The sequence below is a fragment of the Conger conger genome, chromosome 13 (assembly GCF_963514075.1).
Source record: "Conger conger chromosome 13, fConCon1.1, whole genome shotgun sequence".
Taxonomy (NCBI): Eukaryota; Metazoa; Chordata; class Actinopteri; order Anguilliformes; family Congridae; genus Conger; species Conger conger.
The window spans coordinates 28,853,715-28,877,305 of NC_083772.1; the positions used below are offsets into that span (position 1 = coordinate 28,853,715).

Sequence of the window (23,591 nt, forward strand, 5' to 3'; positions counted from 1 at the left end):
GGATGTTTTTTGTTTTTCGCACCATACTCTGCTAAATCTAGAGACTGCTGTGCATGATCTCAGAAGATCAGCAGTTTCTGAGATATTCATCAACTGAACATGAACTGAAGCTTCTGACCCGTATCTGCATGATTTTATGCATTATACTGCATACATCAGTAGGTGTCCAGGTGTTCCTAATAAAGTGCTCATTGAATGTATATCTTGTGGGCCTTCTATACGGTAAGGCACATTGTCTTATTTAAATGGTGGGGCCAGTCACTGAGATTTCACATCTGTTTTACCCATGATATGTTTTCTTGTATTTTGCTCAGGTTTGAATAATATTACATAACATTTTGGAATAAAAATACAGAACAGCAAGCCAAAGCTAGATGCTAAAATTGCAAAGATCTCCACAGCTACAGTAAACTTTCCCGGAGAGCTGACATAAGCTGGTATGAAGGTGATCCAGACTGCACAGAATATGAGCATGCTGAAAGTGATGAATTTAGCTTCATTGAAGTTGTCAGGTAGCTTACGTGCCAGAAAAGCTAAAACAAAGCACAATATAGAGAGGAGCCCAATATAGCCAAGTACAGCCCAGAACCCAACTGCTGATCCGACATCACATTCTAGAATGATCTTTTCTTTGTAGTGCTCCACGTTCTTTTTGGGGAAAGGAGGGGATATTGTTAACCAAAGCACACAAATAAGGACCTGTATGAGAGTGAAAGCAAAAACACTCAGTCTCTGCTGGGGAGGCCCAAACCACTTCATGACATTACTGCCTGGAAGTGTAGCCCTGAAGGCCATTAATACCACTAATGTTTTCCCTAGAACACAAGAGATGCAGAGGACAAAGGTGATCCCAAACGCAGTGTGGCGCAGCATACAGGACCACTTAGAGGGCTGGCCAATGAAGGTAAGAGAGCAAAGGAAACACAGTTTCAATGAAAGGAGCAGCAGGAAGCTCAGCTCTGAGTTGTTGGCTTTCACAATTGGTGTATCCTTATTTAAAAAGAACAGCACTGCTACAAATACAGTTACACATGCTCCAGATATAGAAAACATTACAAGCACTATTCCCATAATTTCTTGAAAGGACAGAAACTCAACAGTCTTTAAAACACAATGATCTCTTTTAACATTTGACCACTGTTCTTCCAGGCACTGAATACAGTCAGTAGAATCTGAAAGAAAACAATAACATTATTATAACCCTATTCGAGCTATGCATTTACAGTACAATGAGAGTATGCAACACAATACATAAAGATAAATGTAGAAATGCTCTCTCTAGAATTGAGTGTTGAATTACCTGTAGCATTGCTGATTTCTCCCTCAGCACAGGGCACACAGTCATAGCAGCAGACTGGCCTTCCTCTCTGCACAGCCTTCCGGGTGCCTGGGGGACAGCTCTCACTGCACACTGACCTGGGTTTCTGTTCAACATTTTACAAATCTTAGCTCAAAATACCAATGGATAGGGTTGTTAACTTCTGGGATATTTCCCTTTTTGAGGAATTTATACTCTTAACAACATTTTTCATAAATGGTAAGTATGTCTCACGTTTGCTTATGTATTGGACCTAATTGAAAACTCATTGAAAATACTACACAAATTGTTATGGAGAAAACCAGGGGTTTTATGAATTGTGAAAACCTTGGTTTAAAACAATGTGAGCGCATTTATTTCTGTTTTCTTTCAAATGCAGTTAAATCACAGAGACTCCATAATTAAAGTTTGAGAGATTTAATAACGAAATGTGTTATACAATAGAAAAGTTTTGCAGATGACTCTTTAAATGACCCCTCCATCAAGGAGGGGATGCCTGTGGAGTAAGCAGTGGCAATGAGCCATCCACCAAAATAAATGGTGACCTTAGAAGCAGAGGCACCATCATCGATGGTTATACTAACCTGGAATAAAACACAAACATGTATTAAAATTGAAATGATGTGAAATAGCATTGATGCAAGAAGAACGAGCCCCCCGAAAGATTATGGCTTATAGTTTGTGCTGGTCTGCTAGCTTGGCAAATGTGCTCCTGTAACCATGATGCTAGCTTAGCACCACAGCAGGCAGTGGTGATTAGCCATCCCCCAAAAGAAATGGTGACCTTAGAATCAGAGGTACCATACTCGATGGTTGTACTAACCTACTTTCGAAGCATCTGTGAAGGCTTGCCAGCTTGGCAAAGGTGCTCTCGTAACCGTGACGAGGCCGTTTTGCCGAAAATATTAGAGAGCTACTGCTAGTGGACATGAGGCAAATACTTTTGAAGCATCTGTGAATGGTTGCCAGCCGGGCAAAGGTGCTCTCGTAACCATGACACTAGCTTAGCCCCGTGAGGCCGTTTTGCCAAAAACGGGAGTGAGCCACTGCTAGTGGATATGAGGCAGATACTTTCGAAGAATAGGCTTGCCAGCAAATGTACTCCTATAACCATGACGCGTACCATTCTGAACACTTGCAAGGTAGAAGGAAAGCAACTACAATCAAATATATTGCAAATATACCACCAACTTATATGTGCAAGAGAACGAATATCATCTGAGCTAAAGCCTTGGAATGTTGAGTATTGATTATCATTGACACGTGGGGAGGAATGTGCTCTGCTTTAGCTATGAAATTATTAATGACAGAAAGCCAGGTAAATGGTAGAGAACCACTGCTAGTGGACATGAGGCAGACACTTTCGAAGCATCTGTGAAGGCTTGCCAGCTTGGGCAAGTATGCTCCCAAAACCATGACACCAGGATGTGAACCTATTGGATTTGATAGAAAGATAGAAAAGGGAGAAGAAGGGGCTGATCAAATAGCCTTTATTTCTTTTTGGATTTAACTATGTCAGGTTCGTATGTCCGTAATATTCTTTGGAGGCCAGACTCGATGTTGATGGAGAGGGCACACTGTTTTCAGGTGAGGATCCTTGCATGTCCTGGAAACATGGGAAAAGTTAGGCCATTTACAAGCACCTTCATTGAAATTGTTTCAAAGCTGAGAGTGATTAAAATAATTTGCCTTCTGCCTGAGTATGTTTGTCTCGTAATGCTGTGAGTTAGAATATGAACCCACTTCATTGGTACCAGGACAAGAAACTTTGTGCTTCATACGGTGCAGGTGAGAGCTTTCGATGGAAACAAAAAGGTAACCAGGTTAACGCCTGTAACATCTGTTAAGCACGGTGGAGAAAGTGTCATGGCTTGGGCTTGCATGGCTGCTTCTGGAGTGGGCTCACAAATCTTTATTGATGATGTAACTCATGATGGTAGCATCAGGATGAATTTAAAAGTCTAGAAAAACATTCTGTCTGCAAACTTATGGAGAAATGCATCCAAGCTAATTGGGAGAAACATCATGCAGCAAGAAAATGACACACTGCCAACAAGGACTTCATAAGGCATAAACAGTGGAAGGTTTTAGACTGGTCAAGTCAACCACCAGAACTTAACTGGATTGAGCATGCAGAGCCTGAAGAGGAGATTAAAGGGTGTGGTCTGATACCAAATGTGCTAGGTTTAAGTAGTTTAAATATCTGGGTGTAAATACCAGGAAATAAAACCTGAAATTCTCAACTTTTGTCTCATGTTCATCTTTTTATCTCAAGCCCAAATGTATTTAGTGTATCGCAAAAATAAAGGAACTGGCTGTTCCAATACTTTTGGAGGGGACAGTGCATATTTTGACAGAACAGGGCCATACTTAATTGTTTAATTTTTGTGATGTGAACTAATCTCAATAAGTTCTAAATGCTGCATACATGCATCAGAACACAAAGCGCATGAACACTTACCTGTGTTTGCCCACCTGCCCAAACCACACTAACAGGTCTCATCACAAACTGCTGACCAGATGGTGAAGAGGCATCATAGTAGCCAACCACTCTGAACTCTACTGCACCATCAGGACCAAGCTGCCAGTTCACCACCTCGTATCTGGCTATTGGATCTCCATTACTGTCAAAGGAGATGTTCTCTCCAGTTCCCAAAGTGAAATTGACTTTTTTCAGTGCCCTAAGTACCTGAAGAAAAACAAAGATTTTAGTTGAGATAAATGGTTCATTAATTTTGTTCCTAATTTTATTTTTATTAGCCATGTAAGAAGGGGTTATTGAGTTACCTGCCAGGGTTCTGTTTTCACACTGTTTGTGCATCCTCGATGGGCTGTACATGCCAGCAGGTCATCGAGAGAATGAGCAACAGCATACACTGCTTTGTAAACATTGTAGGGAATTCTCAGCTCTGATACATCAGTGTATTGGTTTTCCAATTCACTCAAGCTCTCAGATCCAGTGCAGGGGATTATGGAAGGTAGACTGTTCTCATTTATTAGGGAACACTGAAACATATCTTCCCAAAAGTCTATGACAGCAAGGTTTCCTGGCTTTTGGGAGGGGTGTAGTTTTAATAGAAATTCTTTGAAGCCATTTATGTCGCCTTTGTTGACAGCAAAGCCAATAGATCCTCCCAGTACTCTGAAACTTGTTCGTGTCACTAGATTACTTGCTGTTATCCAGCCTTCGCTGCCAACCATTTGGAGACCAGTAATATTCTGAAGGGTCAGTTGTTCCAATAACTTGCTCATTTCAACTGGACCAAGAAATGCTAGAATTGCCTTTGCAGTACTTCTCTTGATAACATCTACAACCTTCAGTAATTTCTCTGGTTCTGTTACGTGAAATTTCTCAGAATACTCAATGCAGATCCCTTCTTGTTGAGCAGCTTCTATAAATGTGGCCATTCCATTGTTGCCATAGTCAGTGTCCCCCCTCACTGTTCCTATCCAGGTCCAGCCAAAGTGCTTCACCAGCTGAGCCAGTGCTCTGCTCTGGTAATAGTCACTGGGAATGGTTCTAAAGAATGAGGGAAACGCTCTTCTGTTGCTCAGACATGCACATGTTGAAAAGTGACTGATCTAAAAACAAAACGGACAAGCGCTTACACATGAAGAAGCATCTAACTGAGCTTGGGAGCTCAGTGGCACTTCATACGTAGACTACAATCGCTATATGCTTACCAAAATTTTGGTATAGCTATGTTAAGCCTCTGTTGTGGAGACCTCCTCGCAGGGAAATAAAATTTAAGTAAAATATGTTTCATTCCTGAAACCAGCCTTTTTAACAGTTAACACCCTTGTTCATTGCCTTTGTGTAAACACCCTAGTGGCCATGGTGCCGGCATAATGAGATTGTTTGACTCTTGGGCCAGATCAGTCGCAGCACATATATATTCACTTTATTCCGTCTCTTTCGCGGTCGTAGATACTGAGACATTAACGACCAATCAACAAAGATTGTTTCTATTAATGCAGTCAAATAAAATAAATGGCGTTTTTCACAATTTTGTGGCAGGAAACACCCATTAAACTTCAAAAACATGGTATGCTTACACATCCACATTACAAGGTATTGAGAAATGAAGCTACCACAAGAAAAAGAAAACTTACATTTACAAATCAGGAAAATAGGTAGCCTAACTGGGTATAGCAAGTGCTTTGCACCATATTACAGCATAGGAATACAACCCCATTAAAGAGGGAAAACTTTGTGTGACGTCACATACAAAATTCCTGCTTCTAGGTCAGCCTAATATAAAATGAACCATGTACTAGAGGATGTAAAGAAAAGATAGCACGATGTTAGGCAGCATACAAAAGAAAAACTTGTGGGGATGTGGAAGGAATAGACACAAAATAACTTGTGATTGGAGGCTACAGTGTGTATGACAGTAAAACTGCATTCGCGAAGCATTTACCCTAATAAGCGCATATGCTGGACGGTTGTTTAAATTCAGGACTGCGTTTTTTACAATAACTGCTAGCTAACTTCAATAGAAGTGTTGTGTCCTTACAAAGATAATTTCACATTATATCTGAAAATGAATTAGAAGAGATTAGTAGAAACAAGTGTGAAACAAAATTTTAATCATTTCCGTGGTGTTAGTTCAGCATAAGTGCATTCGTTCAGCCCTACCCAATGCTGCTATGGGTGTGCACACACCTGGCAATGCTAATATTTTATCAGCCAAACATCTGGCAGCAACTAAATACCAAAAAATACAAAAAAAAATACCAAATTAATTTTTTTATTTTACAACACAACAGCTTGTTAGAATTATGGGATCTCAATTGTGGTTGGAACAAAAAGCACAGAACTTACACAGAACTTGAGAACCACTGCTGTAGACTATTAAATTTGAATTAGACCTCAAATTTTGACATTTTAACAATTAATTGTCCTTAAACTTAAATTCCAGCATGCTACAAATGGCCAGTAATACTTGTAAAGTATTCTTCATTCAACAATATGAATATGAAATATTGTATATATTATTTAGATTTCATTTGCAAATTCCCCAACTACCACATCTACAACTCAACTTTGCATAATGTAATAATGAGAAAAATTGCTCTTACCACTGGAATCTTAAATAATCCAACATTTGCTGCAATTGCAATGGAGTTAGTCGACATGGATGCCCCAACAATGGCCTGCACAACTGCTGGTGTGGAACATGATGTGTCGGTCAGTGTTTCCTCATAACCGTTCATCAGAGCCATGGCTGATCTTATTGAGAACATTGGAGAGAGACAGGTGTCGTATATCTTATATCCAAGAGATACACCTGGGAGGAGGTCTGTTCTGTTGTTAATTTCTTCAATGGCGAAGATCATGGTCTGGGCTACCCGGAATTCTCTGAAATTAACTCTAGAAATGAATTTTTTTTAATTTAGCCCTTGTGTTCAGTTTTGCTCAAATTACAAATCATAATGTTTTAGTAAGATAGGAATAAAAAAATTAAAATAATTAACATTTTTTTGTCATTTGTTGTCCATCATCTATAAAAGTCTTTCTGACTATATGGTTTCATTGAATATAATAAGATGATGAAAAATAACTGAGCATCTAAATCCAAAACAATAAATGAATTGCAAAATTAATATAAATAGGAGTAAATGGCAAAATAATATGCTATACATTTGGTATTTTTGGGGGAGCATAACTTACATGTTTCCATACTCTTAATCTGCATATTGAACATAGACATACATAAGGAACAAGCACCATACCTTCAAATAACAACCATTACCAACGTGTGTTAAATGCTCAGTCTTAATTCACCTTACCTTACACATTTCATTGGCTCTGGTGTCCTTGTGAATTGCATACTCATTTTCCTGGTTTCACTGTGAAGGTCAAAGACCCCACCGATGTTGATGTTTCCATGTTGATAGAAGCTGGGCTTGGCTGCCCTCCCCAGTCTTCTGCATGGTGGGGTCTGTGCTGCAGCCCAGACGACTGTGAGTGTGAGAAGAATGGTCTGCAGCGCCATCCCACTGCACATCTCAGATCTAGCACTGCAGAGTATTGCGTTTAAATACAGCCGTTTTCATTCTCAATCGATCTGTGATCCTCAAAGGTATGACTTAATCCCATGATAAGGAATGTGGGGCATTGGCAGAGAAAGCATACCGAAGGTAAACACAATTTCAAGGATGGCCGATATATGCACATGTTGCTATTTTCAATGCTGCTAATACATTTTAGGGGAATGACAATGTTGTCTTTTATGTCTTCAAGGACCTATTAATAATTGTCCCATAATATGTCAGCAGACATATTAGATTTTTTCAGCAGATTATTTTGTCACAATTAATGTGACAAATTATACAAAGGTTCAAAAGTACTGTGATTAAATTTGAACACCATTCATTGTTAAAATAAATCCATGATGGGTGTGACATCACCTTCTAGGAATTCAGCTCAACATATTTATTCACATTCTCATTAAAAAAGTATTGTTAAAATATTTATTTATTAAGATATTAATTATGATGATATCCAAAAAGATTATATTCTTTTGAATTTCAAGTGAACCAATTCCATGTTTTTCTTAAAAAAGAAATAGTCAAATAATACAGATACATGATTTGTTATTTGTCGACACAGACATTGAGATTTCACATGCATTTTGCCCATTATACAGTTTTCTTGTACTTTGCTCTGGCTTTAATAAAAAAATATAACATTTATGGGACAAAATACAGAGCAGCAATCCAAACTGGAGGCTAAAATAGGAAATATTTCCACAGTTACAGTGAACTCCAGCTGAGCTGACATAAACTGGTATAAAGGTGATCCAGACTGCACAGAATATGAGCATGCTGAATGTGATAAATTTGGCTTCATTGAAGTTGTCAGGCAGTTTAAGAGCCAGAAAAGCGAAAACAAAGTTGACCCACCATGGTTTTGCGTTCTTATCGCTCATTGATTTTCTTATCTCTGAAGCACTGTAGTTCAATGAAGAGATTAGTATTTAATTGCTCAACCTGATAGACATAATCCATAATTCCTCTTTTAAAATGCACTCAAAGTAATGCAAATAGTTTGTGCAATCTGTACTGTAGTACATGGCGCTTCATGCTGGCAATTTTCTGTCAGTGGGACCACCCCCACAACCCATAGCCCTGGCAGTATGGCAGGGAACCTCTTCTGCATATTTAATCGAGGATTTTCTATTTTGGCCTGTTGGGCCCGATCATCTCAGCCCCGCATCTGGTAATGCCCTCATAAAGGTTAAGTGCAGGGCACAGAAATCATGGCTATGTGTCAATTGGCTAGCTATCTGTAGATATTCTTACCGTAGTGGTCTCATTATTACTTGTAGACTTTCAAAGTAGCTATCTTAGATAGATAATCTATCACAGCTAATGAAAATATCAAGAATGAAGTTGAGCAGGAAAGGATAAACCGCAATTTAATTCTGGAGTGGTTCCAGAGATCTCATGCAGTGATGTGGTAAGCTAGACTAATTTGGCCAAATCCTTTGAAACAACCCATTTCTAAATTTGAGCTACATGAGCAAAATACAATGATTTTGGAAATTTCACTGCAGAAAGTAAAAAACTAACAAATTAATATTGCTTGCACTGCTAGACTTTTTTCATTGAATAATTCTGTGATATAGCTTGTTGTATTAATAGACAAGTTGTTTGCGGTGATATTGCGGTGGATTTTCTAGATTGCTGTAATTTTAATGTAGCTAGCTAGCTAGTGAGCTTGCTTGTTATGTCCTACTGATTTTTCTGGTCAGATTTCCTGTTATCTGAAGTTGTCTGAACACACTTTAATGTGTGAGGACATCTGAAAATCCTTAATGTCTAGCCATTCTTCACCTACATTTAACTACTCAATGCCTCCGTTTCTGGTTCTTCATGTTAGTTAATCTAACAGTTGGTCTACTATAATGTTAAACGCTTATCTTGGTGGACCCTATTAGCGTATTGCTGTTGTTGCTACATGCATGTATAGCACATAATTCCATTTTAGCTCCAGTATCTGCTGTAGCTAGCTAGCAATCTGAACTGGTTGACAAAGCAGGATTACTGCACTGAATAAACCCATAACACCCCAAACATTTCAAAGCATGAATGGAGGCACTTGTAAAAGAATGAAATCGTATTTGTAAGTACAGTGTTTTAATGATTATGTGAACTAATACATTTTTAGATCCTGAACTGAAATAAGCCTGTGAATTGTAAGTTTCTTTGTTGCATTTGCTTTCATTATTTCCACTCATCCCTATACTGATGTTCAATCAGTCCATAAATTTTTTAGGCACACAGACAAAGATTGTGATGTTTTTATTTCCCAAAAAATGCTCTGCTGTAAAATGCTCTGCCGCCCTCGTTTGGTAATTTTCCAAGCGTTTTTCATTGGTTCATCTGCCAAAGCACCTAATTTACCCTGAGCTTTCTTTGTTGTGTATGTGACTAGGCACGTGACCAAGGACACAAATGAGCATGGGCAGTGAGCGAAACCGCTGCCCTTTGTGATGCGTTTTTCACACAATGGTTTCTATTGGTTTCAGACTCAGATGTGAATTCTCTCTTCTGTAACTATCTAGACAGAAGCTACTGTTAAGCACACTACTCCTAACACTTTTTCTCAATTTTTCACAAGTGTAACAGCATTTCTTCTGCAATTTAAGTCTTTATCTTGTGTCACCACTAGGAAGTCTATTGGTGGTGATGAAGTCCTGCTGGCTGTACTTCATTCTCAAAAGCAGGACACTCCTTATATTTACTTCCTTCCTGTCATTTCTGCCATGTCTCTCACCTGTTTCTTGTTGTCTGTCAATTAGTAGTGTATTTAAAGCTGTCGTTTTCAGTTTCTTGTTGCTAGTTCGTCCTTCTGTTATTCTGTTCTCTACCCTACTGTGCCCTGTTATTTTCTGTCTAGTTCTGTTTTTGGATATTCTGGTTTTGATCTCTGCCTGGTTTTTGTACTTGTACCTTCACTTGTTTGGACTTCCTGGTTTCTGAACTTTGAACTTTGCCAATTACATACTGTCTACCCCCATATGTACCTGTCTGCTTGGATCAAGACCATTGCCTGTTTTTAGATTAAGTTTTGGAACTGCCCTCAGTCATTAAAGCCTGACTTAATCAAGGGGTAGGTTGTGCCAACAGTCCAAATATATACATACATACTGGAGTCTGGAGACTGAGATGGCCATTGCAGAACATGGATATTGTGTAAACCATTTCTGTGTGGATTTTGATGTCTGTTTGCAGTCATTGTTGTTGGATTCAATGGCACAATTAATTTTGAATTAATTGTGCCATTGAAGTACTACCCCTGCAGCATTGGAAGCAAAACATCAATTTTGTACTCATGTGACCATAGCATGCTCTTTCCAGTCATAATTCCAATGATGTTTGGCTGACTCCAGATGTTTGGTTTTGTTTATTGTGCTCAGTAAGGGCTTTGTGCCAAATTTCCAAAGAGTTTATTGGTATAGAGGTGCCATTTGCTTCTTTTTAAAACTTGGTGACCCCAAGATGCCCATTTTACCTGTCTGTGTTGTATTACCTGTCATTTGTTCATTCCTCTGCCTGCTCTGATTGCCTTTCTGTGCACAAACATTTGCCTGTGACCTCTCTGGATTATCCCTGCTTTGTCCAGTAGCCCTGTGTACAAACGTTTGCCTGATCCTTTGACTACAAATGTATTAATCTCTGAAATTCCTATCTGCCAATGTATGACAATTGCTTGTCTGACCTGCCCTCTGATTAATAAAGACCCTTGTTCAGTCTACTTCCTGGTTGCTCTTGGTTCCTTTGTTCTGAAGCCTGACAATCTGTCTCTTCTGAATTGAGTTATTTGACTTTTCCCATGCTGAAGGATGAGAAAGGGATTTTGCATGCCTGTTACCTCATTTTTATACTCTAGTGAAATACTCAGGAAGTGATGAAATGAAATAGTTCCTTTATTAACTGAATAAAATAAAATTGTATTGCCAATTTCACTTTTGGCACGATTGATTTTATGTACAATAATTGTTAGGAGTGCCAATAATTTGGACACGTATGGTTTGCAGAAAAAAATTCTGATTACTTTACAAAAAATCTGAGTAAATGTATTGAAATAAAGGCTTTTCCCTTAAATGCAGCATTTTCTTCATTTTTATTAAGAATGGCAATAATTCTGCAGCCCAATTTATCTTGTAAACCTTATGTAAGCTAAGATTCTTATTCTTATTCCATAGATGGCTCTGTGGTCCATTACCGAACAAAATAATATTGGGTATAACATGGCGCGTGCAATCATTGAGATTTCACGTCTGTTTTACCCATTATATTTTTTCTCGTATTTTGTTCAGGTCTGAATAGCATTATATAGCATTTTGGAAGAAAGATACAGAACAGCAAGCCAAAACTAGATGCCAATATTGCAAATATCTCCACAGCTACAGTGAACTTTCCAGGTGAGCTCACATAAGCTGGTATAAAGGTGATCCAGACTGCACAGAATATGAGCATGCTGAATGTGATGAATTTGGCTTCATTGAACTTGTCAGGCAGCTTACGGGCAAGAAAAGCCAAAACAAAGCATAATATAGAGAGGAGTCCAATATAGCCCAGTACAGCCCAGAACCCCACTGCTGATCCTACGTCACATTCGAGAATTATCTTTTCTTTGTAGTGCTTCATGTTTTTGTTGGGGAGAGGAGGGGATATTGTTAACCAAAGCACACAAATAAGGACCTGTATGAAAGTTAAAGCAAGTACACTCAGTCTCTGCTGGGGAGGCCCAAACCACTTCATGGCATTACTGCCTGGAATTGTAGCCCGAAAGGCCATTAGCACCACTACTGTTTTCCCCAGAACACAAGAGATGCAGAGGACAAAGGTGATCCCAAACGCAGTGTGGCGCAGCATACAGGACCACTCAGAGGGCCGGCCGATGAAGGTAAGAGAGCAAAGGAAACACAGTTTCAATGAAAAGAGCAGCAGGAAGCTCAGCTCTGAATTGTTGGCTTTTACAATGGGTGTGTCCTTCTTTATGAAGAACAGCAGAGCCACAACAGCAGTAAAACATGCGCCAAATATGGAAATAATAACAAACATTATTCCCATAATTTCTTGAAAGGACAGAAATTCAACAGTCTTTAAAACACATTGATCTCTTTTACTATTAGACCAGTATTCTTCTGGGCACTGAATACAGTCATTAGAATCTGTAAAAGAACAATGAATACCATGAATAGAAAACTCATAGTCATAGGGGTTCATCTCATATGTTCAGGTTCAGAATGAACATGTGTGACTGAATATTAAGAAAAATGTAAAGATCACAACAGACTGGTTTGGGTTACCTGTAGCATTGCTGATTTCACCGTCAGCACAGGGCGCACAGTCATAGCAACAGACAGGCCTTCCTCTCTGCACAGCCTTCCGGGTGCCTGGGGGACAGCTCTCACTGCACACTGATCTGGGTTTCTGTGCAACATGTTTCAGCTCTTAACTCAAAACACTCATGGACAATGTAGCATGTAAATACTTAGTTAGAATAATTAGTTGCAAATGTTTTATCATATTATACAACATGAAATAGCCTATTGGAAAGTCACAGAAGTATAATAATTCAAGACTTTCCACAGTATATGGAAATAACGTGATATTCTCCTTTTTATTTTACAGCTAGCATTTTACAGTCTGGTAACTGAGGACTTCTGAAATATGCTTCGATGGGCCTGACTCATATTAATTTTTTTTGTGAAAGTAACTATTTTATTTATTTATCTCAATAAGAGATATACATGTGTACAGCAGTATACGATCATTTCCAGCATTTACCTGTGTTTGCCCTCCTGCCCAAACCATACTAACAGGACTCATCACAAACTGCTGGCCAGTTGGAAAAGAGGCATCATAGTAGCCAACCACTCTGAACTCTACTGCACCATCAGGAGCAAGCTGCCAGTTCACCACCTCATATCTGGCTGTTGGGTCACCATTACTGTCAAAAGAGACTTTCTCACCGGTTCCCAAAGTGAAATTAACTTTTTTCAGAGTCCTAAGTACCTGTAGAAAAACAATGACTTCAGCCAAGAAAATTGATTGATTGGATTTGTTCATAATGAGGATTTTATTGGCTAAGCAATACGTGTTTATTGAGTTACCTGCCAGGGCTCGGTTTTCACACTGTTCGTGCAGCCTTGATGAGGTGTACATGCCAGCAGGTCATGCAGAGAATGAGCAACAGCGTACACTGCTTTGTAAACATTGTTGGGGATTCTCAGTTCTGATACATCAGTGTATTGGTTTTCCAGTTCACTCAAGCTCTCTGATCCAGTGCAGGGGGCAATATGAGAAAGACTGCTTTCATTTTTAAGGGAACACTGAAACATATTTTCCCAAAAGTCTATAACAGCAAGGTTTCCTGGCTGTTGTGAGGGGTGAAGTTTTAATAGAAATTCTTTTAGACCATTTATTTTGCCTTTGGTGACCGCAAAGCCAATCGATCCTCCCAGTATTCTGAAACTGGTAGGTGTCACTAGATTGCTTGCTGTTATCCAGCCTTCACTGCCAACCATTTGGAGGCCAGTAATATTCTGAAGGGTCAACTGCTCTAGTAAATGCTTCATCTCTACCTGAGAAAGAAATGCTACAATTACCTTTGCAGTACCTCTTTTGATAACATCTACAACCTTCAGTAGTTTCTCTATTTCTGTTATGTGAAATTTCTCAGAATACTCAAGGCAGATCCGTTCTTGTTGAGCAGCTTCTATAAATGTGGCCATCCCATTGTTGCCATAGTCATCATCGCTCCTCACTGCTCCTATCCAGGTCCAGCCAAAGTGCTTCACCATCTGAGCCAGTGCTCTGCTCTGGTAATAATCACTGGGAATGGTTCTGAAGAATGTGGGGAATTCTTTTCTGTTGCTCAGGCATGCACATGTTGCAAAGTGACTGATCTGAAAACAAACCAGACATGGTCACATCTCATATAACTTATATATGTGAGGAAACCTACATAAGTTCTGGTCATAATCATAGCCACTCAAGTACAAGGTTTCTTTTACAAGGAAGGTCTGTTCGGTATATGGAACATGTCATTTCTGTAAAGGCAAACATTTGTCATTTATAGCAGAGTTTGTGGAATTCCATCACATTGTATCAAAATTGTTGTTCAGTCAATGAACCAGTTATGAACCACTTCTTATCTCCATCAGTATAGTTGTACAACTCATACCAAATGGTTGACAGTTTTGTATCATATTATTTTTCCTGTTGTTTTCCATCATCGTCATCATTATTATTGTATTAATTATTATTTCTCAAGTTCTTTGCCATTGCTGAGCTCACCAGTGCATTATTACTTCTTAACAATCTACCCAGGGCTCTTGGAAATCCTACATACAGTTCAGTGCAAAAAGTAGGACACCCCTGGTCAAAAAGCCTTTTACATTAATATCTCAGTGAACAGAAGCAAACCTGACCTCTAAATGGCACAACATTAAAGCTGGGGTAGACAGGCAAAAGAAAGATCTCAAATGTATACTGTGGCAGAAAAAACAACGCCCTCCTCCTCGTCACCCACATTGCTGTGGCCAGTCAGCCTCTTGGGGATACAATTGGATGTTAGCTACAGGGAGTAGAAAAACAGAAGTCCCTGAAAATCTGCCCTGGGAGAGTCACAGATATCACACTTTTACCCCAGGGCAGTTGGCTTATTGATAGCTGTTGGAATGTGAGGAGAATTTCACCAAATAATCACAAAATTACCTAGCCCAGCTTTAACCATGATACATTTCTTCAAATTTTAAAGCAAGATTACTTTTTATTTACATGTTTTACAGTTTCAAAATAATTACAAAAAGGAAAAAGGCCCTGTGCAAATGTTTGGTGACCCTGTCAGTTAATACTTTCTAACTCCTCTTCAGGAAGCTTGTAAACGCTTCCCGTAGCCAGGTAAGAGCCAGCTAACCATCATCCGTCTGTCCTGGAGGTACTTCATGGTTGATTTTGAGGTATGCTTTGGATCATTGTCTTGCTGGAATACCCAAGCTCTCTTTAACTTCAATGTTGGACTGACTGACTGAACATTATCTTTTAGAATTTTTTGATATTTGGTGGAATCAATTCTTCCACTCGCACAATATTTCCTGTGCCCCCAGCTGCCACACAACCCCAAAGCATGGATATTGTCTGAAATGTTATATCTTCTAACTTGTCTAGGTTGACCACCTGTCATTTCTTTTCTTTTTTTAAGTCAGTTTGACTTAATATGGAATATACAAAATGGCAATGTCAGTTGTCATGAAGTGCTATGTTGTTCTGATGTTTAAAGTGTCAAATCAGTATGACAGTATATGTCACTGGGGCAAGTTGCACCAACTGGATGTATGCCTGGTCTTGGCATTATGTTCAGAGAATGTGCACCAACTTGGTGTAGCACTACACAGTAAAAAATGACAGCCCGATGACAGTAAGTTAACAGATCAATCAATATGATGTGTTATATCAATTCAGTCAATTGTAGTATACATTATATACATATAAAAATGACGCGTCTTGTTTATAGATTGCACAATCAGTGCAATCAGACATATAAATATGTGATGCTGCGTGGTAAAGGGGGTAACATCGCACAGTTCTCAGTTTTAGAGAATACTTAAAAAACTGTGTCAGATTCTTCAAATACTCGTCTATCATTCGGCTATAAATCCATTACAAGCCACAATGAGAAAATATGAAAAAAATATGAGACAAATATAATATTGAGTCTGGTTGCATTTCCTGTTGGTCCTCTTGATGATGATCTGATACCATTTCTTCAAGCTGACAGCCTTACATTATGTTGTTGAACTCCTCATTTGGGCGTCCAGTCACAAAATGCTTTGAAAATGAGAACATACATTTCAATCATGAATATAAATAACAACTTGGAAGAAATACAAAGTAAACCAAGTAACACTATGGTACAACTACCTATAGCTAACGTTAGCCGCTTAACATTTTTGGTTGTGAAAAGTCTGGCGAAATCCCGGCAAACATTTGATTGCTAGCTATTTCCTTGCTATATAATATTTTTTATCTTTTTTAAGTTTTCACTTTAGCTAACCAACTATATTGTCTTTTGGCTATGTCACTAGCTTGCAATATAACTAAGATATGATATAAGCCTACCAGAAACGATGCAACTGTAACTTACAGTTTGATAGAAATAAAGGTTTAGTGAAACATGCATGATTGAACACGTAGAGATAAAAGGAACGTGTAGCTGCCTAAATTGCGCTCCAGACAAGCGATCACTGAAACTCTGTATAGTATTGCTTATCCAGTTAGAAAACATTACCAATTCGCTATAACAACAAGCAAATGAGCTATTACTAATTTGCTTCTTGAATTTAAAATTGCCTATATTTTAAGTTGATATTTGTAAATTCGTCAAGCTAACTACAACTCATTTTCTTGTTGCTACCAATAACAAACTGGTATGGTTTTATAATTAGATATGTAGTCTTTGCTTGGATAATAAGCAATAGTATTCAGAATTTAAGGACTGTAAACACAGGCAGAGGGTGAGTCAACATGTCATTAAGCATTTTTCAATGATAGGAAGGGATTTACAATGGTCTTGTAACAATGTTTTAACACAACAATTTTATCTATTGTACCTTTAACTTAGCTAGACTAATGTTGACTCACTGTGTCCCGAACTGAACATGGGGAAGCGGCTGCTTACACCAGAAGTTAAAGTCCATTCAATAGCAGTTTTTCTCCTGAGGAATGTAATCTATGATTATAATTGCTTATTGGCAATCCCAGACACAAAACATTTGGATAAATGTGAATTATTCAGAAGTAACACTTGTTCAGAACCGTGAAGCACAGCTACTACAGTTTTGCACTCTGTTGTGCAGGCAAATCTCTATTAAATCTTTATCTGGTTAATCTTAATATGAGTTTAAAAACTGATACCGATAATTTTATAAGGAACACTTTTGGCTGAGCTGTATTAGCCTGCCCGGTTTGTTGTTTCTTGTTGCCAACAGCTTCCCCACCACACAGTGACAGTAACAAGTTAATACGACGATGCAATGCATTGGACAACGCTCACTTCAGACATCAACACCTTCTGTTTTAAGTTTAGGTCTAATGTTAGCTACTACTACCTAAGTCTTAGTACCATTAAATGCTCAATTAACTGTAAAGTTGGCTGATTGGTCCCTAGTCTACAGTAACTGTGACATATTGGTAACTGCCACAAAATAAAAAGTAAAACATTAACAGCATTTATTTAGAAAATGTAAGTTTGGAGACACAGTCAATTGAGCAATTGCTTTGGTGAGTGTGCATCGCCAAGAAGAGAAACTCCTAAATATACTCAAAATATAATGTACCAGTTAGGTGTTTTAAATAGATAAGACATCTTATTTGAACATGTTTTTGCAAATTTTTCAACCGCGACTAGACTTTAGCCCAATTTGGCATGGAAACCGCGGACATGGCAACACTGGAGGCACCCCCAGTGCCTAGCCACAAAACTTGGGGGACGTTACAATGTTATCACGTTTCAAACTGAGTTAATTTTGTCAGAACATCTATGATGCCAATGGGTGACAGTAACAACACAGGGGCTAAAACGTAGCTAATAATTCTCATAGATAAGCTACAGAACCAACCGTGTCCATGTGAATTAATAGGCTAGCTAGGTAGAACACGTCTTTTACTTTAAAATTTCAAATTTTACAGTATTGCTGGCAACACTCAATCAAACTACGATTAGCTGCTGTACATTGATTCATGGACAACAAGCTGACAATGCAGTATTGATAAAATGGGTATGCTTATATAAATAACCACAGCACCCCCGCAAATTCCATTTCTGTCCCTTAAAACTTTAGAAATGAGAACATAACATACGATTTCATAATCTACAGTGGTGTCATGTTCCAGTTTATTCTTCTTCGCTTGTTGCTGGGGTCTGCACGCACCTTTGCCGGTCTCTCTCAAAGATGTTCCAAATAAAACAATTTGCTACACATCAATATAGCTACTAAAAATCATTGTTTATTTCAATAAACATGCTAACATTTTTCTCCTGAGGAATGGGGTTTATGCCAAAGACACTTAAAGACATAGAGAAAACGACAAATAAACTTCCCCATATGTGACTCGTAAGTTTTTATGAAAACGGAAGGAAGGAAATGTGTTCCGAACACCAAGTTAGCTGACTATGTTCCGAACAGTGAAACTTTCATGATTCATTCATTAAAAATTACTTCCAGGTCAGCTCCTTCCTTCCATTTTCATAAAAACCTGCTACGAGTCACCTACGCGATCCATTGTGGTTGGGAAGCTGTTGCTAACAAGAGACTACTAACTGGGCACGTTTATAAGGCTCAGCCTGCATAACAGAATTAAAGGGTGTTCAGACCACCGTGACCTTACACGGTCTTCTGAATACAGAGACGTTTTGTAGCCTAGTTATTAGTCGTTTTCACTTTTAATATAGGCCCAATTCACATCAATCAGTGTTTTAGTGTTTGGGATAGTCAATGAGCTATGAACCGCATTCCTCAGGAGAAAACCTATCATTGTACGGATGTTAACTTATGGTGGAAGCGGTCACTTCCCTGTGTTCTGTTTGGAACACGGTGAGTTAATGTTATGCTTATACAGATAACCTGCAGCTCCCCCGCAAATTCTGCCTCCCACCTAAGCCTCATGCATACATTATGCAGCTTGTTGACAGCCCCCAGATATATGTCCTGCCCTCAATCTTTTCAGGCCCTCCAAAGCAGTGGCTGATGACCCAGTTTCACAAACTACCCCATAAATGACGACTGGAAAATGTAAAGCTTTGTATTGCAAACCCGCGTCCACTATTTGTCTCTCATACAGCAGTGAACATAGGGGAAGTGCTGAAATTGGCTGTTTAAGAATGTTCGCTGGAAAACCTGTCATACCACTGCTGTTACAGACAATGCAAGGAATATGGACATAGCTACGAGTGAAAACGGGCTTGGACCACATATCAAGAGATTAAAATTAAATTCAGATTCAGACAATGTAGAATTACACAAAATGACTTGTTTAATCCAGTGGCAGAAAATGTACTAGGAGGACAATGTTTACACAAAGTATGGCTGAACAAGACTGAAAGTTTCTTAATCATCCCATCATGGGAGGTAAATTTTTACAAATTACAAATAATCTTATTCAAGTACAAATAATCTTATTCAATTATACATTGTCTAAATCTGAACTACATTTTTTATATCGTGACCATATTGTATCGTGAAACCAATATTGTGTATCTTATTGTGTCATGAATTGAGTGTATCGTCCCACCCCTAATGCATACCCTCTTCGTAAAAAGTGTTACCAGTCAACATAACAGCACGGTTGTCTGTTGAAAGACAAGATTATCAACAATTTCAATACCTTTGGTCAAAAAATTCAATAGGTGATATTTGTCATTAAACCTTCATTAGCAGAAATATACAAAAATATACGATTTGCTAACAAATAACAATTTGCAAAATTTTTAATAGTTTATACTTTTTCATATTACTTCAGTTTCCCCCTTTGCTTATCATTACATAACTGAAAACAGAAAAGTAAAATGAAAATACAAAATAAGGAATCCCAAGTCAGCAAAAATGTGTCTTGTGCAAAGCCATGTGAAGGTATGAAGATCTTTACTTTTTATTTTGAAGCCACTGGTCAACATGTTTTCATCAGAAAAATTTAAAAAAGAGTAAGAATTGGCTAAGGAATGAGGTCCTGTAAGAAAAGGACTGGTGGTTGGAGATTTTACAGAGAATTACAGTTAGTCACCCTGCATGTAGCACAGTCTCACCACTTGTGTCTTCGTCCTTGTGTTTGCTATTGGATGATAGTGAGGGAAACTCTCAGCATGTTTCAATGTCTGACCAACAACACCACTGCGGTCCATCTCTTTCAGAGGCATCTCATACGGTTCCTTGCAAGAAAACTAGGAAAATTCCTAGGGAATCTACTTCTCCGATGGTTGTGCAGTGCAGTACCGAATCTGCAAAGCCAATATGCTTCCAATTGGAGTGGATCTTCTTTGCAACTGCTCATGGCAAAGGACTTCCTGGTGGCATTGCGGGAATGTTTAAATGTCTGCCAACTAGAGCTAATTTACAATGCCCATTCCAGGACTAAATACAGACTCCATATCAGTTGTTCATCTTTGTTCATGCCCCCGCTGTTGAAGTGGAATACTTCACTGAGAACGAATCAGTCAAGACTGAAAGGACACAGTTCAGTATGGCATAGACTAGTGGCTTGGCATGTCGGTGTCTGTTGATCTGAAGCAGCATCAGGGAGAAATGAACTTCTTGGACACAAAGGGGCCTTTCAGATCATTTTATTTTTGTGGTCGATTTGGGTGATGTGCTCAGTGGAACCATCCACAGCAACAGACAGAACATACTATCCAAATTAGATAAGCAAAGCATCATCAGCCCTTGACCAGTGGCCTCAAAATAAGAAAAAAGAAAATCATAGGCAGCATTAAGGATTCATGTGTTAGACTGACCTACCCACTATATGCTCAGACGTCTGCAGTCGCATGTTTAGCACCAAAAGTATTTAAATTGTGGATAACCTCATTTGAAAGCTTTTCATTAATAAAATAATTTTATTTTTGAAGATGATATGTACGCATGTCTAAGTTGGGTGGGGGGGGGGGTCCAATGTGGGTCAGCTTTGCGAGGGCCCATCTGCTGAAAGGTTGGTCATTCTGGTTAATCAAGCCACAGATTCCAAATCCTAATTGCAAATTCCACACATAAAATCAAATCTAGATAATTTGTTAGCTTCTTATGCATGAACTAATGATTCAACAGCAGACAAGCTGGCCAACAATCACCTGAGTAACCACGTGTATGAAAATGGTTGCAATTCCTACATTGGTCATGCATTATAGTTGATAAATACCCTTATGTTAAATACCCTTAAATTACCACTGACAGTCTGCACTTCAACCTCATATACATTGTTGCATGATGTGCAGAGCCAAAATATGAAGATTTGTGTCACTGTCCAAATACTTATGAACTGAGAGAATAATAGACACAACGTAAAACACCTGCCACCTGTAAGGGTAGCATTTTATGGACTTGTGTGTTTGTTGTAACTAAAAGTTGAAATGTATTATAATTATTCTGTGGTTGACATGCAAAAGCAGATACAACCATATTCGTAATTGTATCATCGTGCACTTTAAACCCAAACACACATGACATCCATACTTATATACTTTCAGTGAGTTATTGTTTGGTAGTATGTACAAAGGAGAAAGGAACTCTTACCACTGGAATTTGAAATAGTCCAACAGCTGCTGCAATTGCAATGGAGTTAGTTGAAGTGGTTGCCCCGATAATGGCCTGCACGGCTGCTGGAGTGGAGCATGATGTGTCAGACAGTGTTTCCTCATAACCATTCATCAGAGCCATGGCTGATCGTAAAGAGAATATTGTAGAGATACAGGAATCATAAATCTTATATCCAAGAGATACACCTGGGAGGAGGTCAGTTCTGTTGTTTATTTCTTCAATGGCGAAGATCATGGTTTGGGCCACTCGGAATCCTCTGGAATTAACTCTACAAAATGATACATGATGATTATTTAAGTGTAATTTTACATCAGAAAATAAACAAACTCTTAATTTACAGTTTAACTCACCCTAAAATTAAGCTACTGTAATTTACTTAACCAGACAATATAGGGGGGCATAGCCTTCGTATATTTTTCCTATATTACTCTGAAATTGAACATGAACATAAGTAGTGAACATGCACCTTCACATGCATCTTACAACATTACATTCAAATAGCAACCATTTCAAACAGGTGTTAAGTGCTTCTTAATTCATCTTACCGTACACATTTCATTGGCTCTGGTTTTGTTGTGTATTGAATGCTCATTTGCATGGTTTCACTGTGCAGGGAAAAGACCCCACCGATGTTGATGTCTCCGTGTTCATAGAAGCTGGTATTGACTGCCCTCCCCAGTATTCTGCATGGTGGTGTCTGTGCTGCAGCCCAGAGGACTGTCAGTGCCAGCAGAATGGTCTGCAGTGCCATCCCACTGCACATCTCAGATCCAGCACTGGAGTGTACCAGGTTTAAATACAACAATTTTAAACCTCAATCGAATTGTGATTCTCAAAGGCATGACTGAGGAGGTGGGGAAAATCGTATTGGCAGTGAAGGCATACAATTCTAAGGGTATTTGTGATCTTTTCAATTTAACCGCCAGCCCCCAAGTGATCACTAGCGGATATCCACAAATCAATTAAATTAATTATATACTTTATGCACATTTGTTTACAGTGGTGGAAAACATGTTTGAGATTATCGGGGACCCATAATTTCCCCACTGCCTGATGCAGATTGGGAGGAATAAATAGTAGCACAAGTGGTATATTAATAGGCACTTAGTTTTTTATGTTTATGTAAATCCAGTCATCATCCTAGTGTCTGGTGTTGCCATAGTTTTAAGGCTTGATTTAAGAGCAGTGCAAATGGGAAATAGAATACCCTTTACAATGGACTTAAAGGGTCACTATTGCCAGTTAAAAATAGTGACTATATGGTCCTTTGAAAAGATTCCAGTTTGGAAGAATGAGAAAATATGGATACATTCTGGCAAAATGATTGGCACCCCTAATAATTATTGTAAATAAAACAATACTAAGTGATATTGGCAATTACATTTTACTTTATTCAGTCTAGAGGAACTATATTGTACCATTCCATCACCTCCTCTTGCATTAGAGTATACAAATTAGATAACAAGGATGCAAAATCCCCTTGTCATTCATTAGCAAAAGAAATGCCAAAAAAAAACTGTCAATTCCACAAGTCCAGTAAATGAGTAGAAAATAAATACACAAGCGATTAAACATACCACTGTATGTTCATAAATTTAAAAAATTATGGTTGCAAACTTGCCAGAAAGAGGACACAAGTGCACGTTGTGGATGGTGAGGAAGCTGTGTGGGAGGCCATAAGTAACCCAAGGACCAAGAAGAGTTTAAGAATTGCAAAGACAATGGGGAGCCAATACAATCTGTCACAGATTACAAGTACCTTGGCATTGTTCTCGACCACAACCTTAAATGGGATCTGTGGACTGACCTTATGAACGCTAAGACACAACAAAATATGTACTTTTTAAAGAAATTCTTATGTTTTAATGTTCACAACCAAATGCTCCAAATGTTTTACTGTGCTTGTATCGGAAGTGTTTTAACTTTCTGCATTATCTGCTGGT

General features: G+C 38.6%; 2 protein-coding genes across 2 annotated transcripts; both read right to left on the bottom strand.

Annotated features, from left to right (window-relative positions):
- Positions 1 to 258: 258 nt before the first annotated feature.
- On the bottom strand, positions 259 to 7,317 carry LOC133108163 (extracellular calcium-sensing receptor-like). Its single transcript, XM_061217600.1, has 6 exons — positions 7,112 to 7,317; positions 6,401 to 6,692; positions 4,106 to 4,900; positions 3,780 to 4,007; positions 1,301 to 1,424; positions 259 to 1,172 (listed from the first exon to the last, which is right to left on the bottom strand). Exons 1-6 carry the CDS (start codon positions 7,315 to 7,317, stop codon positions 259 to 261), a joined length of 2,559 nt encoding a protein of 852 aa, XP_061073584.1.
- Positions 7,318 to 11,593: 4,276 nt separating this feature from the next.
- Positions 11,594 to 22,411, bottom strand: LOC133108164 (extracellular calcium-sensing receptor-like). Its single transcript, XM_061217601.1, has 6 exons — positions 22,194 to 22,411; positions 21,625 to 21,916; positions 13,453 to 14,247; positions 13,127 to 13,354; positions 12,646 to 12,769; positions 11,594 to 12,507 (listed from the first exon to the last, which is right to left on the bottom strand). The coding sequence occupies exons 1-6, from the start codon at positions 22,409 to 22,411 to the stop codon at positions 11,594 to 11,596; spliced, it is 2,571 nt and encodes an 856-aa protein (XP_061073585.1).
- Positions 22,412 to 23,591: the final 1,180 nt, after the last annotated feature.

What these genes read in the sequence shown, in the direction of transcription:
- LOC133108163 (XM_061217600.1), bottom strand. Translation starts at nt 7,317, where the DNA reads ATGGCGCTGCAGACCATTCTTCTCACACTCACAGTCGTCTGGGCTGCA. An exon ending in GAGCCAATGAAATGTGTAAG is followed by an intron (nt 6,693 to 7,111) that starts GTAAGGTGAATT and finishes ATTCATTTCTAG; the next exon opens with AGTTAATTTCAGAGAATTCC. An exon ending in AGAAATCAGCAATGCTACAG is followed by an intron (nt 1,173 to 1,300) that starts GTAATTCAACAC and finishes GTTTTCTTTCAG; the next exon opens with ATTCTACTGACTGTATTCAG.
- LOC133108164 (XM_061217601.1), bottom strand. Translation starts at nt 22,411, where the DNA reads ATGTGCAGTGGGATGGCACTGCAGACCATTCTGCTGGCACTGACAGTC. An exon ending in GACTATTTCAAATTCCAGTG is followed by an intron (nt 14,248 to 21,624) that starts GTAAGAGTTCCT and finishes GTTTGTTTTCAG; the next exon opens with ATCAGTCACTTTGCAACATG. An exon ending in TGAAATCAGCAATGCTACAG is followed by an intron (nt 12,508 to 12,645) that starts GTAACCCAAACC and finishes GTTCTTTTACAG; the next exon opens with ATTCTAATGACTGTATTCAG.